The sequence below is a fragment of the Emys orbicularis genome, chromosome 7, assembly GCF_028017835.1.
Source record: "Emys orbicularis isolate rEmyOrb1 chromosome 7, rEmyOrb1.hap1, whole genome shotgun sequence".
NCBI lineage: Eukaryota > Metazoa > Chordata > Testudines > Emydidae > Emys > Emys orbicularis.
Window position 1 is genome coordinate 100851197 of NC_088689.1, and position 18199 is coordinate 100869395.

The window sequence follows — 18199 nt, forward strand, 5'->3', positions numbered from 1 at the left end:
TGCACCAGTGCGTGTTAGAGCATGTGCATTCACACATGTTAGTGCATGATGCTGAGCATCACTGTCCCAAGTGTGACCCGGCCCCTGCGCCTCTCCTCCCACAGGGCCAATGGCTTCCAGAAGCAGCAGGAGCTCCTGCGCCAGAAACACGCCAAGTTCATACAGCACTACCGCATCCGGCCCAGCGGGGACAGCGCCCAGAAGTGACAGGCGCTCTGGACACTATATGGGGGGGACTGGGTGCCACAGATGCTGTATGGGGAACACCTCACACACACACTTGTCCCCTCCCTTCAATAAATCACTGCCCATGGTCCCGGTGCCATTAGCCTTCCTGGAGGGTTCCCACCACTGCTTCGGGGAGGGGGACACGGGATTCATCTGAGCCCTCCAGCTCCCAGCCTGCACTACCCAGTGTCACCACATGGGCTCTTGGAGCAGGGATGAGCCCCGGGGCCCTCTCCTGTCCCCACCGCCCCTCCCTGTGGAAGCAGGAGCTGCAGCAGCCCCTCTGAACCAGCTGGGATCCCAGTGCTGCAAGCTTCTCTGCAGCAGTGTCCAGGAGGGACTCCGGTACTGAGCGCAATGCCATGCCAGGCACTCCATCTCTGTGAGCTGGGGCCAGGGGCAGACACTGGGAGAGGAAGACTGCCAGGCACATATCCAGCCCCCACTAGCAGGAGCAGAGACCAGAGGGGCCAGTGTTGCCAGGATGGGGATCAGAGAGTTGAGGGGGGCAGCCCCCCCACACACACAGAGGCAGTTGCTTAGCCAAGCCTCTACACAGCCAGGGCTCTGGGCTGAATCCCCCCATCTGAGTGGAGCACTGGGAGTGCCTAGTGAGAGCTGTGCTGGGTGGATTTGGGAGGGGTGGAGGCAGGTGAGCCACCCCAATGATCATTAGCCATGGTTCCAGACTGCTCCACCCTCCCCAGAAAACAGCTAAACCCACAGGGCATCCAAAAGCCCCAGTGCCAGGGCAGCAGATATCAGAGCCCCAAGGGCTCCTGTGCTCCCCTGAATTCCCTTCTACATCCCTCTGTGTGTTCTTATATCCATCCATCCGCACCGTACCCCTCCCTCCCCACACACCCCCTCCCTCCATCTCTCCATCCCCAACCACACCGCTCCCCATAGACACCTCCCTATGTATCTATCCACCCCTCCCTCCATCCCCAACCATACACAGCTCCCCATGGACACCTCTCTATGTATCTATCCATCCGCACCACACCCCTCCCTCCATCTCTCCATCCCCAACCACACACAGCTCCCCATAGACACCTCTCTATGTATCTATCCATCTGCACCACACCCCTCCCTCCATCTCTCCATCCCCAACCACACACAGCTCCCCATGGACACCTCTCTATGTATCTATCCATCCACACCACATCCCTCCCTCCATCTCTCCATCCCCAACTATACACAGCTCCCCATGGACACCTCTCTATGTATCTATCCATTCGCACCACACCCCTCCCTTCATCTCTCCATCCCCAACCACACACAGCTCCCCATGGACACCTCTCTATGTATATATCCATCCGCACCACACCCCTCCCTCCATCTCTCCATCCCCAACCACACACAGCTCCCCATGGACACCTCTCTATGTATCTATCCATCCGCACCACATCCCTCACTCCATCTCTCCATCCCCAACCACACACAGCTCCCCATAGACACCTCTCTATGTATCTGTCCATCCGCACCACACCCCTCCCTCCATCTCTCCATCCCCAACTATACACAGCTCCCCATAGACACCTCTCTATGTATCTATCCATCTGCACCACACCCCTCCCTCCATCTCTCCATCCCCAACTATACACAGCTCCCCATAGACACCTCTCTATGTATCTATCCATCTGCACCACACCCCTCCCTCCATCTCTCCATCCCCAACCATACACAGCTCCCCATAGACACCTCTCTATGTATCTATCCATCTGCACCACACCCCTCCCTCCATCTCTCCATCCCCAATACACAGCTCCCCATAGACACCTCTCTATGTATCTGTCCATCCGCACCACACTCCTCCCTCCATCTCTCCATCCCCAACCACACACAGCTCCCCATAGACACCTCTCTATGTATCTATCCATCTGCACCACACCCCTCCCTCCATCTCTCCATCCCCAATACACAGCTCCCCATAGACACCTCTCTATGTATCTATCCATCCGCACCACACTCCTCCCTCCATCTCTCCATCCCCAACCACACACAGCTCCCCATGGACACCTCTCTATGTATCTATCCATCTGCACCGCACCCCTCCCTCCATCTCTCCATCCCCAACCACACACAGCTCCTCATAGACACCTCTCTATGTATCTATCCATCTGCACCACACCCCTCCCTCCATCTCTCCATCCCCAACCACACACAGCTCCCCATGGACACCTCTCTATGTATCTATCCATTCGCACCACACCCCTCCCTTCATCTCTCCATCCCCAACCACACACAGCTCCCCATGGACACCTCTCTATGTATATATCCATCCGCACCACACCCCTCCCTCCATCTCTCCATCCCCAACCACACACAGCTCCCCATGGACACCTCTCTATGTATCTATCCATCCGCACCACATCCCTCACTCCATCTCTCCATCCCCAACCACACACAGCTCCCCATAGACACCTCTCTATGTATCTATCCATCCGCACCACACCCCTCCCTCCATCTCTCCATCCCCAACTATACACAGCTCCCCATAGACACCTCTCTATGTATCTATCCATCTGCACCACACCCCTCCCTCCATCTCTCCATCCCCAACTATACACAGCTCCCCATAGACACCTCTCTATGTATCTATCCATCTGCACCACACCCCTCCCTCCATCTCTCCATCCCCAACCATACACAGCTCCCCATAGACACCTCTCTATGTATCTATCCATCTGCACCACACCCCTCCCTCCATCTCTCCATCCCCAATACACAGCTCCCCATAGACACCTCTCTATGTATCTGTCCATCCGCACCACACTCCTCCCTCCATCTCTCCATCCCCAACCACACACAGCTCCCCATAGACACCTCTCTATGTATCTATCCATCTGCACCACACCCCTCCCTCCATCTCTCCATCCCCAATACACAGCTCCCCATAGACACCTCTCTATGTATCTATCCATCCGCACCACACTCCTCCCTCCATCTCTCCATCCCCAACCACACACAGCTCCCCATAGACACCTCTCTATGTATCTATCCATCTGCACCACACCCTCCCTCCATCTCTCCATCCCCAACCACACACAGCTCCCCATAGACACCTCCCTATGTATCTATCCATCCACACCACATCCCTCCCTCCATCCCCAACCACGCACAGCTCCCCATAGACACCTCTCTATGTATCTATCCATACATGAATCCCCACACATCCTCATCTCATCCATTCTCCTCTCTGCTATTTCCGATGCCCCTTTGTGACTATCTGAGCATGACGCTCACACAACGCACGTTCCCGTGTGGGGTGCATGCAGGGGGGCGAGTTGGGGGAGGATTCGGGAGACACACACACACCCATGCTGGGCAGGCGCCAGATGGGGAGTGCGGCTCTGGGGCCTGTGTATGAAGGATTAATCCTGGCATTTCACACACAGTTCCCATCGCAGCACACTCCGCTAATCCCCTGCCCGCGTCACGGCCTCACCCGCCATAGCCCCCTCTGTGCCTGCTAGGAGGTAGGCTGCTGCATGGAGCTCCCTGCTGGGAGGGAGAGCCTCTTGGCTGTGTGAACTTCCCCACAGCAGTGCCCAGCCAGGGATTCCAGTGCTGTGAGCTTTCCCACAGCAGTGCCCAGCCAGGAACTCCAGCACTGTGAGCTTCCCCTCAGCAGTGCTCAGCCAAGGACTCAAGTGCTGTGAGCTTCCCCACAGCAGTGCCCAGCCAGGATCTAGGAATTAGCAGGGAATTAGCCCTTCTGGGTACAAGTGCCCAATAAGGAAGTGCACTGCTCCCAAGCCCATCTCATGCCAGGCAACACTAAGAGCTGTGTATCCTCCCGATCAGCACCCCACAGCCCACCCCCGGCACCCTGCTCTGCCTCCCTGCCCAGGATGGAGCTGGCATCAAATATGCTTCCCCTACAGTTGTGTAGCTGGGGAGTTTAGCTCTGCTGGTGCTGGGAGCCAGAGCCTGAGGAGGAAGGGGCATTGATGGCATTTTCCATGCTCCATCTCCCATCCCAGCAATTCCATCCTGTAGGGGTGGGGGGTGGAAACCCGTCTAAGCCATCCCTGCCCCCTCACTCTGCCCTGTCAGTCCACCCTGCCTGGGGATGCCAGGTCACATTCCTGAACCCCCCTCCCCAAATGCACCTTGTGCTACAGCAGGTCCCAGCAGCATGTGCTGGCTTCCCCTAGTGGCTGGGGGCACCTGGCTGCCCAGCTCAACTCCTGCTCCACTGGCCAGAGATGGAATGGGCCCAATCTAGACGGGATGGCTCCCCCTGCAAGCTCCCCATGCCCAGCAGCTCAGCTGCTCCTGCACCTCTGCCAGCCCAGCACCCTGAGCTGCCCCCTGCACAGTGCTGGACATGGGCATGTGAGCCACAGCTCAGCAACTGCTCAATCCTCCCCCAGCTACGCGTCCGTCCTTCCAACCATCCCCAGTCCTCCGTCCTCATCCACCCCTCCATCCACCCCCACCCACCCCTCCATCCCTCCCCTCCATCCCTCCCCTCATCCACCCCCACCCACCCCTCCATCCCTCCCCTCATCCATCCCCACCCACCCCTCCATCCTTACAACCATCCCCAGTCCTCCGTCCTCATCCACCCCTCCATCCATCCCCACCCACCCCTCCATCCTTCCAACCATCCCCAGTCCTCCGTCCTCATCCACCCCTCCATCCACCCCCACCCACCCCTCCATCCATCCATCCCCTCATCCACCCCCACCCACCCCTCCATCCCTCCCCTCATCCATCCCCACCCACCCCTCCATCCTTCCAACCATCCCCAGTCCTCCGTCCTCATCCACCCCTCCATCCACCCCCACCCACCCCTCCATCCATCCATCCCCTCATCCACCCCCACCCACCCCTCCATCCCTCCCCTCATCCACCCCCACCCACCCCTCCATCCCTCCCCTCATCCATCCCCACCCACCCCTCCATCCCTCCCCTCCATCCCTCCCCTCATCCACCCCCACCCACCCCTCCATCCCTCCCCTCCATCCACCCCCACCCACCCCTCCATCCCTCCCCTCATCCATCCCCACCCACCCCTCCATCCTTACAACCATCCCCAGTCCTCCGTCCTCATCCACCCTTCCATCCCTCCCCTCATCCATCCCCACCCACCCCTCCATCCTTCCAACCATCCCCAGTCCTCCGTCCTCATCCACCCCTCCATCCACCCCCACCCACCCCTCCATCCCTCCCCTCCATCCACCCCTCCATCCTTCCAACCATCCCCAGTCCTCCGTCCTCATCCACCCCTCCATCCACCCCCACCCACCCCTCCATCCATCCATCCCCTCATCCACCCCCACCCACCCCTCCATCCCTCCCCTCATCCACCCCCACCCACCCCTCCATCCCTCCCCTCATCCATCCCCACCCACCCCTCCATCCCTCCCCTCCATCCCTCCCCTCATCCACCCCCGCCCACCCCTCCATCCCTCCCCTCCATCCACCCCCACCCACCCCTCCATCCCTCCCCTCATCCATCCCCACCCACCCCTCCATCATTACAACCATCCCCAGTCCTCCGTCCTCATCCACCCTTCCATCCACCCCCACCCACCCCTCCATCCCCTCATCCATCCCCACCCACCCCTCCATCCTTCCAACCATCCCCAGTCCTCCATCCTCACCCACCCCTCCATCCCTCCCCTCATCCATCCCCACCCACCCCTCCATCCTTCCAACCATCCCCAGTCCTCCGTCCTCATCCACCCCTCCATCCACCCCCACCCACCCCTCCATCCCTCCCCTCCATCCACCCCTCCATCCTTACAACCATCCCCAGTCCTCCGTCCTCATCCACCCCTCCATCCATCCCCTCATCCATCCCCACCCACCCCTCCATCCTTCCAACCATCCCCAGTCCTCCATCCTCACCCACCCCTCCATCCATCCTCACCCACCCCTCCATCCATCCCTCCCCTCATCCATCCCCACCCACCCCTCCATCCTTACAACCATCCCCAGTCCTCCGTCCTCATCCACCCCTCCATCCATCCCCACCCACCCCTCCATCCTTCCAACCATCCCCAGTCCTCCGTCCTCATCCACCCCTCCATCCACCCCCACCCACCCCTCCATCCATCCATCCCCTCATCCACCCCCACCCACCCCTCCATCCCTCCCCTCATCCATCCCCACCCACCCCTCCATCCTTCCAACCATCCCCAGTCCTCCATCCTCACCCACCCCTCCATCCCTCCCCTCATCCATCCCCACCCACCCCTCCATCCTTCCAACCATCCCCAGTCCTCCATCCTCACCCACCCCTCCATCCCTCCCCTCATCCATCCCCACCCACCCCTCCATCCTTACAACCATCCCCAGTCCTCCGTCCTCATCCACCCCTCCATCCACCCCCACCCACCCCTCCATCCCTCCCCTCCATCCACCCCTCCATCCTTACAACCATCCCCAGTCCTCCGTCCTCATCCACCCCTCCATCCATCCCCTCATCCATCCCCACCCACCCCTCCATCCTTCCAACCATCCCCAGTCCTCCATCCTCACCCACCCCTCCATCCATCCTCACCCACCCCTCCATCCATCCCTCCCCTCATCCATCCCCACCCACCCCTCCATCCTTACAACCATCCCCAGTCCTCCGTCCTCATCCACCCCTCCATCCATCCCCACCCACCCCTCCATCCTTCCAACCATCCCCAGTCCTCCGTCCTCATCCACCCCTCCATCCACCCCCACCCACCCCTCCATCCATCCATCCCCTCATCCACCCCCACCCACCCCTCCATCCCTCCCCTCATCCATCCCCACCCACCCCTCCATCCTTCCAACCATCCCCAGTCCTCCATCCTCACCCACCCCTCCATCCATCCTCACCCACCCCTCCATCCATCCCTCCCCTCATCCATCCCCACCCACCCCTCCATCCTTACAACCATCCCCAGTCCTCCGTCCTCATCCACCCCTCCATCCATCCCCACCCACCCCTCCATCCTTCCAACCATCCCCAGTCCTCCGTCCTCATCCACCCCTCCATCCACCCCCACCCACCCCTCCATCCATCCATCCCCTCATCCACCCCCACCCACCCCTCCATCCCTCCCCTCATCCATCCCCACCCACCCCTCCATCCTTCCAACCATCCCCAGTCCTCCGTCCTCATCCACACCTCCATCCACCCCCACCCACCCCTCCATCCATCCCCTCATCCATCCCCACCCACCCCTCCATCCTTCCATCCATCCCCAGTCCTCCATCCTCACCCACCCCTCCATCCATCCTCACCCACCCCTCCATCCCTCCCCTCATCCATCCCCACACACCCCTCCATCCTTACAACCATCCCCAGTCCTCCATCCTCACCCACCCCTCCATCCATCCCCACCCACCCCTCCATCCCTCCCCTCATCCATCCCCACCCACCCCTCCATCCTTACAACCATCCCCAGTCCTCCATCCTCACCCACCCCTCCATCCCTCCCCGCATCCATCCCCACCCACCCCTCCATCCTTCCAACCATCCCCAGTCCTCCGTCCTCATCCACCCCTCCATCCATCCCCACCCACCCCTCCATCCACCCCCACCCACCCCTCCATCCCTCCATCCTTCCAACCATCCCCAGTCCTCCATCCCCACCCACCCCTCCATCCATCCATCCCCTCATCCATCCCCACCCACCCCTCCATCCTTCCATCCATCCCCACTCGTCCGTTCGCACCCACCCACCCTTCCTTTCATCCTCCATCCCCACGCCTCTCCCCCACTCCATACCCACACGCCCCTCCACCCATCCCTCCCCACACACCCATCTACCCCTCCACCCGTTCCCCTATCACCACAAGGGCTGCTCACAGCATCCTCCACCCCGGATGGGAGCCCAAGTACCATCCATTCCCCCAGCCAGCTCCCTCCTGCCCCCCCTCCTGCTTCCTGCCTATCACCCCTCTCCTGCTCCGCCCTGCTGCCCCCCGTCCCCCCTCCCGGTCCCGCCGCGCTCCCTCCTCCCGCTGCCTGTCGCCTCCCCTGGGGCCGGGCTGGGCCGGGCCATCAGTCACTCCCTGGAGCCAGCCCCGCTCCCTCTCCCCGGCCGCCCGCGGCCGCCTGGCTCACTCGGAGCCGCTCGCTCCTGCAGGCGCGCTGGCCCCGCGGGCTCCGATGCACCTGTAGCCGCCCCCCGGCAGCGGGGCCCCCTGGGGCCAGTCAGTGCCCGGCCTGATCCGCCAGGCGGGGCCCGATCCTTGGATTTACCTCCCCACGGACTGCGGAGCCGGCCTCCTGCGCTGCCTTCGGGGGACTCCGAGGGCCGAGGGGTCCGTGCCCTGCATCCCGCCAGCCCAGCGCTCGGAGCTACCATGCGAGTGCCCCGGACTGCGGGCGCTGCCGGAGGGAGGGGGCAGCTGCCGGCCAGGCGCCCTGGACACCAGCGCTAGGGGACCCCCACACTCCGGCTCGGCATCATGAGAGCCCCCCGGGAGACCCTGCACCTCCTGCTGGCTACAGCCCTGCAGCTGATCGGCTGCGCAGCTAAGGTAGGGGGCTGTGGGGAGCGGGGCACCTGGGGTAGGGGGAGGGGGACACTGGGGCTGGGGGGAGCGGGGTACCTGGGGGAGCGGGGCATCAGGGGGCTCAGGGAGCGGGGCACCTGGGGTGGTGGGAGGGGGGCACTGGGGGCTGGATGCAGCGGGGCACCTGGGGGCTCGGGGCAGGAGAGCACTAGTGGGGAGCCGTGCACTGGGGGAGCTGGCACTGGGGGAGCTGGCACTGGGGGCTCAGGGAGCCTGGCACTAGGGGAGCTGGCACTGGGGGAGCTGGCACTGGGGGCTCAGGGAGCCTGGCACTAGGGGAGCTGGCACTGGGGGAGCTGGCACTGGGGGCTCTGGGAGCCTGGCACTAGGGGAGCTGGCACTAGGGGAGCTGGCACCGGGGGAGCCAGGCACTGGGGGCTCAGGGAGCCGGGCACTGGGGGAGCTGGCACCGGGGGAGCCAGGCACTGGGGGCTCAGGGAGCCTGACACTAGGGGAGCTGGCACCGGGGGAGCCAGGCACTGGGGGCTCAGGGAGCTGGGCACTGGGGGAGCCAGGCACTGGGGAAGGGACCTGGCCCTTTCCCCGTACTAGTGGAGGACGCACTGTGGGAATGCCGTATCCCGGCAGGGGCAGGCACTGGGGCCCCGCTGGGTTAGCGCCTAGTCCCGGGGGGATAGCGCACGGTCTGGCCTTGCCGGGGGCCCCGGGGCGGGGGGCGGGAGGGTGGCTAGAGCCAGCGCGCAGGCTGGGGACTTGTAGCGCTGGGGCAGAGCTGCAGTGTCCGGGGTAGCGCCCAGGACAGGGGGCAACCGGGACAGACAAGAGCCCCCCGCCCGCCTGGGATTCCCCCTCTCCAGGGTCTCCCCAGCGGCCCAGCCCCTCCGGTTCCTGCCGGGATCCACCCCCACTGCCCGGCTCCTGCTGCCCTGACCTCCGGAGCTGCCAAGATTCCACTCACCCCTGCCCCACCATGCCCCTCCCCGCCCCTGAGCACGGGGGGAGGGGCTGGGAGCCAGGACTCCTGGGTTCTATTCCCAGTTCTGGGAGGGCAGCGGGATCTAATGGGTTGGGGGTGCGGGGCTAGAAGCCAGGACGCCTGGGTTCTATTCCTGCTCGGCCAGTGACTCCTTGTGAGTGAGCTGTGGGGGTGGGTCTCCTCTCTGCCCTGCCCAGGACGGGACAGTTCCTCGGGCCCATCCAGCCAAAGATTGTTCCATTGCCCCTAATCCCACATACACCAGGGGGAGCTGTCCCTCCCGACTCCTCCCCCAACTGCTGATTTGTCATTGTAGGGTCTCTTGGGGGTGTACCCAGCCTGACTGCATGCAGGTTAGTGGAGCAACTCTGGGTTGGGCGGGGGGGGGGGGGCGACAGGAATAAGAGGGGAGGGAGTCCCTGAGGCTGGGGTGTAATGGAGTGGGGTGGGGGCTCCCGCCGAGCTCGACGAAGGGGGGATGAGGCTCAAGCGAGCCTGGGGAGGCAGCCTTCCCCCCCACACACATTGTCTGGGACTCAGAACCTGACTGCCTACGACTTGTCCTTTCCAGGCACCACAGCCCCAGACGAAGGGGACCCACCCGCTGGGGGAAGGTAAGAGACTGGGGTGAGGTGCGGGTTGGGGGGCTGCTGCCACGAGGCAGGGGGACGTGTTTGAGGATAGCAGTGCTGATGGGGCACATTTGGGAGTTGTTGGGAGTACAGGCACCTCACCCCAGAGGTGGCTGCATCTCAGTACTGGCTGTAGGATCCCTATGTAATCAGCCCTCACACCCTACCCCAGAGGTGGCTGTGGCTATGTGTGCAGGATGTCAATGGGCACACTGTGGGGGGTGGGAGGGGGTGCCTTGGCCATGTCGGTTGGCATTATTAGGGTGCGCTGACCCCGGCACTGGCCCCCTCTGACTCCCGCAGTGATGCAGTGGATGGAGGTTTATAACCGCAGCTTCTGCCAGCCGAAGGAGATGCTGGTGCCCGTGAGCGAGGAGCACCCGGCCGAGGTGGAGCACCTGCTGGCACCCTCCTGCGTGCCCCTGCGTCGCTGCGCTGGGTGCTGTGCCGACGAGGGGCTGCAGTGTGTGCCTACCCGCATGCATGTGGTGGTGATGGAGGTAATGGGAGGGAGGGCAGGGGAGAGAGGAATGCCAGAGGGTGGGTGAAGAGCCAGGCACTGGGGGGAGGGGAATGCCAGGGGTGGGCAGACAGCTAAGGGAGGGGAATGCTGGGGGTGGAGGGGGAGCCAGGCACTGGGGGGGGGAGGGGAATGCTGGGGGCTGGGGGGGTAGCCAGGCACTGGGGGTGGGGAATGCCAGAGGGAAGGGGGTAGCCAGGCACCAGAGGTGGGGAATGCCAGAGGACAGGGGGTAGCCAGGCACCAGGGGTGGGGAATGCCAGAGGGAAGGGGGTAGCCAGGCACCAGAGGTGGGGAATGCCAGAGGACAGGGGGTAGCCAGGCACCAGGGGTGGGGAATGCCAGAGGACAGGGGGTAGCCAGGCACTGGGGATGGTGAATGCCAGAGGGAAGGGGGTAAACAGGCACTTGGGGTGGTGAATGCCAGAGGACAGGGGGTAGCCAGGCACTGGGGGTGGGGAGTGCCAGGGGGTGGGAAGAGCGGGTATCGGGGGAGGGGAATGCCAGAGCACAGGGGGGAGCCAAGGAAGGTGTATGCTGGGGAGTTGGGCCTTGGCATCACCCTACATAAGGTGTGTTGATCCCCCATCCCTAGGCTCTTGGTGCCCCCCTCACTCACCCTTTCTCTGCCCCCCAGGTGATGAAAACCCGCTACCTGCACAGCCACCTGGGCCAGCTGGCCTTCGTGGAGCACAGTGCCTGCGAATGCAGGTGAGGGGGGTGTTCATTGTTGAGCGTATGGGGGGCATTGATGGGGTTCCCAAAGCATCTCTGCACCCACAGGGCTCCCCCAAGTTGTGACCCCACCGTCTCCAAGATTAACCAAAGCTTGAACACCCCACTGCAGCCAGTGACCCCCCAACCTCAGGCAGGCAGCCCCACAGAGGCACATGGAGGGCCCGTGAGCTCCCCAGTTCCTAGGGTGACTGCTGTGGTCTCTCCCCCTTGGCACTGTGCCACCCCCCCCATTTCAGGGGGCACCCCACTCTCCTCCTAGGGCATCGCACTGCCCCCCATAGGTTGATCCCCTTTGGGGGGGGCAGTTCTCAGAAGCCCCCATTTCCCTGTTAACCTGGCGTCCCCTCTTTTCTTTTGCAGACCAAAGACAAATAGCAAAGTAAATCCAGAAAGGTAAGGACCCCCAGCTCCCCGCATCCCTGCTGGGAGAGGCCGGGGCTGGAGCAGACCGGAGCTTCCCCCACAGCTAGTGCTCCCGCCCCACTCCCTACAGCGCCCCCTGCTGGCTGAGAGGGGAGCTCAGTTCTAATTCTCTCCACAGGCCTGTGCGGCCCAAGGGGAAAAACAGCATTGGACGCAAACACAAAAAGAAGAGACCCCCTGAACAGGACTCCCCCCATCTGTATGTCCAGGGACCCTCACGCACCCTCCAGTCCCTGCATGCCCTCCACTTCCTTACTAACTCTGCTTGCATTGGGGGGCATTGAATTGGGGTGAGCAGGGAGGATCAGGTCAATGCTCCCCACACCTTATGGGGGTTCACTTCTAACCGGGGGATCCCCATGCCCCCCACTCCTGTACCTCATGGGGGATCAAAGGAGGGGTGGACTACCCATCCCAGCAGCATCAAGGCCCCCTCCTGCACCATGAGGGTTGGGGCGAGGGGGTTCCCCCCTCCCCTATGTGGAGACCCTCTTGAATTGGGGCTGGAGGGGGTGCTGTTCTATAGGGGTTCCCTATACACTCTAAAGGGTGGGTGAAGGCCCCCTGTTATATGGCAGGCAGAGCAGGGGACCCCCAGAGGTTCTGGGGGGCCAGGAAGAGGATACTTCCCTCAGTGTGGAGGTGGGAGTGGGGGGTTCCAGCACCATGCCTCCAGGGGCTGAGATCATCTGGATTCTTTCCCTGCCCCCAGGCCCTCCTGCCCACCCTGCTCAGACAAACGGAGGCGCCAGGATCTTCAGACATGCCAGTGCCGCTGCCGGCGCAGGTCCCAGCACTGCCAGGACCGGGGCTTGGAACTCAATGAGCACTCATGCAGGTGAGACCCCCCCTGACTCCCCCCACCTCCCTCCAGGCCAGAGACACCTCAAACTCCTTCATGGACCAGACAGACCCCCCCAACCTCCTCCTGGACCAGAGATACCCCAAATTCCTTCATGGACCAGACAGATCCCACAACCTTCCCCTGGACCTGAGATCTACCCAAACTCCTTCACAGACCAGACAGACCCACTGACCTCTACCTTGACCAGAGACACCCCAAACTCATAGACCAGGAAGATCCCCCGACGTCCCCCTGGCCCAGAGACCTACCCGAACTCCTTCACGGACCAGACAGACATACACACCCCAACCTCCCCTGTACCAGAGACCTACCCAAACTCCTTCATGGACCAGGCAGATCCCCACCAACATCTTGCCATGGGCCAGAGGCAGCCATGACCCCCCTCAGACAGACAGACACCCATCTCCCCTATGGGCTGGAGATACCCCCTGAACTACCCTCACAGGCCAGACAGACCCTCCCCAATTAGTGCTGCAGGATAGAGCCCCCCACTCCTCCCCCATCAGGCTTTGGGACAAGGAAGGTGATTCTGTCTGGGGGAGTTGGGAGTCCTGGGGTTGGTGTCCCTGAACCTGCATGGCCCCTCCAACTGCCCATAGCCACTCTGTTCTCCCCCGAGGTGTGAGAAGCTGCGCAGATGATCTGACGGGGGAGGGGGGTGACCTGGGACCAGCCTCTCCCCCCCCCACCCCAGCCCAGCTCTTCATTGGATCCAGGACAAGACTCTGGTCCTGAGTGCCCCCTGCTGGAGAGGAGCCCAAGGAAGACGAGCAAGGCTGCCCAGGAATGGACCTGATGAGAGGACTCCTGGGACCATGTTGGGGGGTCAGACCCCATTATCCACTGCCTGGACAGGACCTGTCAGGAGGGGCTGCATCTTGCACGGCCTCTCGTGGACCGGGGCAGCCGGATCCTGGGGCCCCTCCAGGACTCGGGCAGCCAGATTCCAGGACCCCTCCGAGACTAGGGCAGATGGATTTCAGGGCCCCTCCAGGATTGGGGACCAGATCCTGAGGCCCCTCCAGGACTCCGGCTCCCAGATTCCTTTGATGCCCACCAAGGCCGCCCCAGCTCTGCTGGCCAGACTCTCATCCCCTCGTCGTTATTTAAAGTTCCACACACACCCCTCACTGCCCCGCTCATCCCCAAACCCCTTTAATTTAATACTTGCCCTCACCTTCCTCTCCATCCCCCCGGATCAAACCCCGTTTCCCTGCCGGAGCCAAGGGGAGGCTGGGCACCAGCTCGAGGACCCTCCCGGGGCACGTCCTGCTGCTGTAACTGCCCGCACATTGGTATCCGGCTCTAAAGCTATTAAATGGATGAGACATGACGGCCCGCAGAGCTGTGAGCGCACAACCCCCGCAAACACCTATAGGGGTCGAGGGAACATGCCTCACTCTCGGGACTCGCCGGATTGGAAGGGGCTGCTGTTCTGTGGGGCGCCCTATATACTGCACTGGCTGGGGAGGTCCTCGCTGGAAGAGGTCCCCTGTTGTGGAAGGGAGGAGGGGTGGAGAGGGAATCCTTGGGGGTTATTGGCCTTTCACCTTTGAGCCGGCCTTCATTTATGCTCCACAAACATGTGGCAGCCTTTACACCCACGAGCTCTTCACCCCAGGGCTGAGGGCTCCTTCATGCTTGGTGTGTGTGGAAAAATTACTGCTCCATCCTAGAGGCGGCTGCATCTCAGTGCCAGGCAAGGGATCCCTCTATAAAGAGTCCCACCCCCGGCACCCCAGTCCAGAGGTGGCTGCATCTCAGCACCAGGTGAGGAATCCCTCTATAAACAGCCTCCACGCCCCACCCCAGAGGTTGCTCCATCTTGGTACTGGGCAGGGGATTCCTGTCTGTACAAGTGCCATAGTTTGGAATCCTTTGGAAACACAAGGTGCTGGTAAAGCATGAGATGCAGTTGATGTTCTATGTGGGGATACTGGAAAAACAGGTGGGCTGGGCCAGCAAGGGGCTGTGGGTCAGGATTGAGGGGCATGGGCAGAGCTGTGAGGGTGGGGAGCCCAGGGCTGGGCTAGCAAGGGGCTGTGGGTCAGCATTGAGGGGCAGCGACAGAGCTGTGTGGGTGGGGAGCCCAGGGCTGGGATAGCAGGAGGCTGTAGGTCAGCATTGAGACCCATCAGAGAACAGGATGGAGGGAATATGTGGGGGATTCCCTTCCTGGCTCTGGGGCCTGTCCCCCCTCCCTTGGGAGCATGCAGAGCTGTCACTCTAGTTCCCAACACCAGTGAATGGGCCCAGCTGTGCCAGTGCTGGCATTGCCCACAGAGACGTGCTGCACTTCATGACCAGGCTGCAGCCCTGGGGAAAAGGGAGGGGGTGGATCCTGGCAGAGCCAACACCTGCCTGTGTGAGCCACATGTAACACAGGGATTGGGGGCAGCTCATGGATGAGCCCAGCTCCGCTGCCCCCCCCCACCCCTCACAGCTTGTGCCCAAGAGCAGGCTTCCTAGGTACCAGGGGGAGGGGCAGGGATCAGGGCACATCATACACCTACAAGGGGGAAGAGTGCAAGGGTGAGAGCTCCGGGGCTCCATCCCCACTCTCAGAGGGGAGTGAGGTCTAGTGGGTTAGAGCTGGCAGGGGCTGGGATTCAAGACTCCTGGGCTCTATCCCCAGCTCTGGGAGGGGAGTGGGGTCTAGTGGTTAGAGCAGAAGGAGGAGGAGCCAGGACACCAGGCTCACAGCTCTGCCTGTGCCACCTTGGCCTGTTCTCCGCCTATATGTGCCACTCGCCCAGCTTGCCTCATCTGCCCTGGGCTTCTCCAGGTGCTGAAATGGCTCCTATTTCAGCAAAATGTGGGGCTAAACCTGATTCCTACATATTTGCACAGAGGAGGCAGGGTGCCCTTGCCACCCAGCAGGGGGAACTGAGGCACACAGATGGGGGAAGGATGGCCCAAAGTCTCACATGGATGGAGCTAGGGCTAGAATCCAGGAGTTCTGACTCCCAGGCCCCCTGCTCTAACCACTCAACCCCACTCTGTGGCTCTGATGTGTTGATTCCAGCTGGATAAACTCCCAGAATCCAATGGCTGGTCAGGAGGGGGGATCTGAGGGCAAGCCTCTGCCCTCCCGCACATGCCATGGCCTCAGGGAGCCTGGGGGTGGTGGGGGCACGGCCTCTGGCCGATAAGGAACTGCACAGCCTGGCAGAGGGCCTATAGCTGAGCACTCGCTGCCAATCCCTTATCAGTCCATGTCTGTGGCCTCCTGCTCTGGTGCACGTAAGCTGCTTGGGACAGGGTGGGGGCGCAGGGCCATAGGCAGGGGGTGCCATAAGGATCTGGGGTCCAAAGGCAAGGGGTCAGGAATCCTCAGCAGGTGGGGTCTGACTCCAGAAACAGTGCAGCCTGCACACCAGGGGCCCAAGCCAGGCAGGGGACAGGGTCCTGGATGCCAGGGTCTCACACCAGGTTGGAGGGGTGCTGTTGCCCTGACACTGGGCCCTCAAGCCAGACTGGGGTTCCAAGCCAGGCTGGGGGCAGGGCAGCCCGGATGCCAGGGTCCCAAGGCAGGATGGGAAGGTGTGAGGCAGATGCAGGGAGCTGGAGAGTCAGGGCTGCTTGTTTGTCCTGCACCCATTTGTTTGTCCTGCACCCGCTGCCTCCAGACTTTGCCCCCACCCAGAAGCTCCAGGAAATGGCAGGGGGAGGGGTGGAGGGGCGACTTTGACCCCAGAGGCACTAAGTGCAACCTGAGACATAAACACCCCCCAGCCCTCCCATGAGCAAGAGGGCGGCGAGAGAGATGGCACCGTGCCCCATTGGGGGAGGACGGGGAGTCAGGACTCCTGAGTTCTATCCTGGCTCTGGGAGGGGAGCGGAGTCTAGTGTTTGGGGACCCAGGACTCCTGGGTTCTATCCAGGGCTTGGGAAGGGGTTGAAGACTGCCAGGGCACTGGGCTTTCCCCCCACGGCTCCTGCCCAGCTGATTTCCATTCTGGCCGCACTTTGGTCCCAGTCAGAGCCCTCAGGAAAGTCAATATTTGGAGAGTCCCGAGGGGGGCTTGGCTGGCTCCCCAGGCAGCCCCCCCTCATCCCCCTGAGACACAACCCCCTAACCCCTGGCCAAGGCCAGTGGGGAAATGAGCCAGGGTCTAGGCATTGGCACTGCTGCAGAGTGTACTCCATGCTGGGCAAGCGGGGGTGCCATGCAGCTGGCAGGGCACAGAAATACTGGGCTACCCTCCACCCCAGCTGTACCAGTGTTTCTCAATCCTGACCCACAGCCCCCTGCTAACCCAGCCCTGGGCTCCCCAACCTACACATCACTCGCCTCACGAGGCAAGACCCATGGGTGAGGGGGACAGGGCTCGAGAGCCTTGGGATCAAAAACAAAGGGGGCTGGGGCAACAGCCCTGGGCAAATGGAAGAGGGCTCAAGCCAAAGCAGCCCAGACACCAGTGTCTGAAGCCAGGACAGAGGTGTCATGACTCGGATGCCAGGGTCCAAAGCCAGGATAGTGTCATGGCTTGGATGCCCAAAAGCCAGGACAGGGGTATCATGACCTGGATGCCAGGGTCTGAATTCAGGTTGGGGGTGGTACAGCCCAGACATCAGGGTCTCCAGCAATACCCAGGGCCAGGAGGGTTGTGTTTGGCTTACGTAAGCTATAATTACCACCACCCTAGTTTGCAACTGGCGCATAGCTATGGCAGGAGACCTCAGATCTCATCTAATCAACCCATCTTCTGGGCAAATGCCCTCTGGGATTCCAGGAGGGAGCAGCACAGCCCTGCAGGCCCCAACGATGCCAGGGACCGAGCTGGATGGTGATGTTAACCCCTTTGCGTCAGGCACCTCTGAGGGCAATAATGGGACCCCCCATAAACCTCTTGCCTTCATCTTACTACCCCAGCCAGCCACCCCCCACTGCCTGGGCACTGAGTGAATGGTGCCAACAGCCTACCCCAGACAGGGGAAGCATCAAATCCAGCCCTGTCACCCCTGCACCCCAGCAAGCCAGGTGGGCACTTGGCACTGGAAAAGGAAAGGGAAAGAGAAAGGGGGAGCACCCTCCCCTTCCACCAAGCCCGCTCCCTCCAGCGCTGTCATGGGGCACTGGCACCCCCTAGTGGGCATAATGGGCATGGCCATGTGGGGAAGGTGCCATTTCTCATCTGGCCCTGGGTCAGACTGAGCGGGTGAGCCCCAAGAAATGTGTGGGGTGTGGGGGTCAGGAAGAGGGTCTTGGGGGATCACAGGAGCTGGGGCAGATCCTGGGAGATACTGATGGATGCCAAGGGTCACTAGAGATGGGGGCACAGAGCGGGGGAATGGCTGGGCCAAGGCAGGGGCATGGGGTTGGTGGGGGGGCTCTG

General features: G+C 62.1%; 2 protein-coding genes across 8 annotated transcripts in view; both read left to right on the forward strand.

Annotated features, from left to right (window-relative positions):
- Nucleotides 1–312, forward strand: part of DNAJC4 (DnaJ heat shock protein family (Hsp40) member C4) — a 72549-nt gene extending 72237 nt beyond the window's left edge. For 6 of the 7 annotated variants that reach the window (XM_065407989.1, XM_065407990.1, XM_065407994.1 and 3 more), the window contains one exon: nucleotides 105–312. In XM_065407989.1, coding sequence (XP_065264061.1) covers nucleotides 105–207 — 103 coding nt within the window. In that variant the 3' untranslated portion in view covers nucleotides 208–312. The remainder of the gene's footprint in view (nucleotides 1–104) is intronic. The other variant, XM_065407996.1, reaches the window with a different exon arrangement.
- Nucleotides 313–8637: 8325 nt separating this feature from the next.
- On the forward strand, nucleotides 8638–13595 carry VEGFB (vascular endothelial growth factor B). Its single transcript, XM_065408716.1, has 8 exons — nucleotides 8638–8709; nucleotides 10254–10296; nucleotides 10618–10814; nucleotides 11472–11545; nucleotides 11933–11965; nucleotides 12114–12194; nucleotides 12708–12833; nucleotides 13460–13595. Exons 1-8 carry the CDS (start codon nucleotides 8638–8640, stop codon nucleotides 13593–13595), a joined length of 762 nt encoding a protein of 253 aa, XP_065264788.1.
- Nucleotides 13596–18199: the final 4604 nt, after the last annotated feature.

What these genes read in the sequence shown, in the direction of transcription:
- VEGFB (XM_065408716.1), top strand. Translation starts at nt 8,638, where the DNA reads ATGAGAGCCCCCCGGGAGACCCTGCACCTCCTGCTGGCTACAGCCCTG. An exon ending in CACAGTGCCTGCGAATGCAG is followed by an intron (nt 11,546 to 11,932) that starts GTGAGGGGGGTG and finishes TTTCTTTTGCAG; the next exon opens with ACCAAAGACAAATAGCAAAG. An exon ending in GAACAGGACTCCCCCCATCT is followed by an intron (nt 12,195 to 12,707) that starts GTATGTCCAGGG and finishes CCCTGCCCCCAG; the next exon opens with GCCCTCCTGCCCACCCTGCT.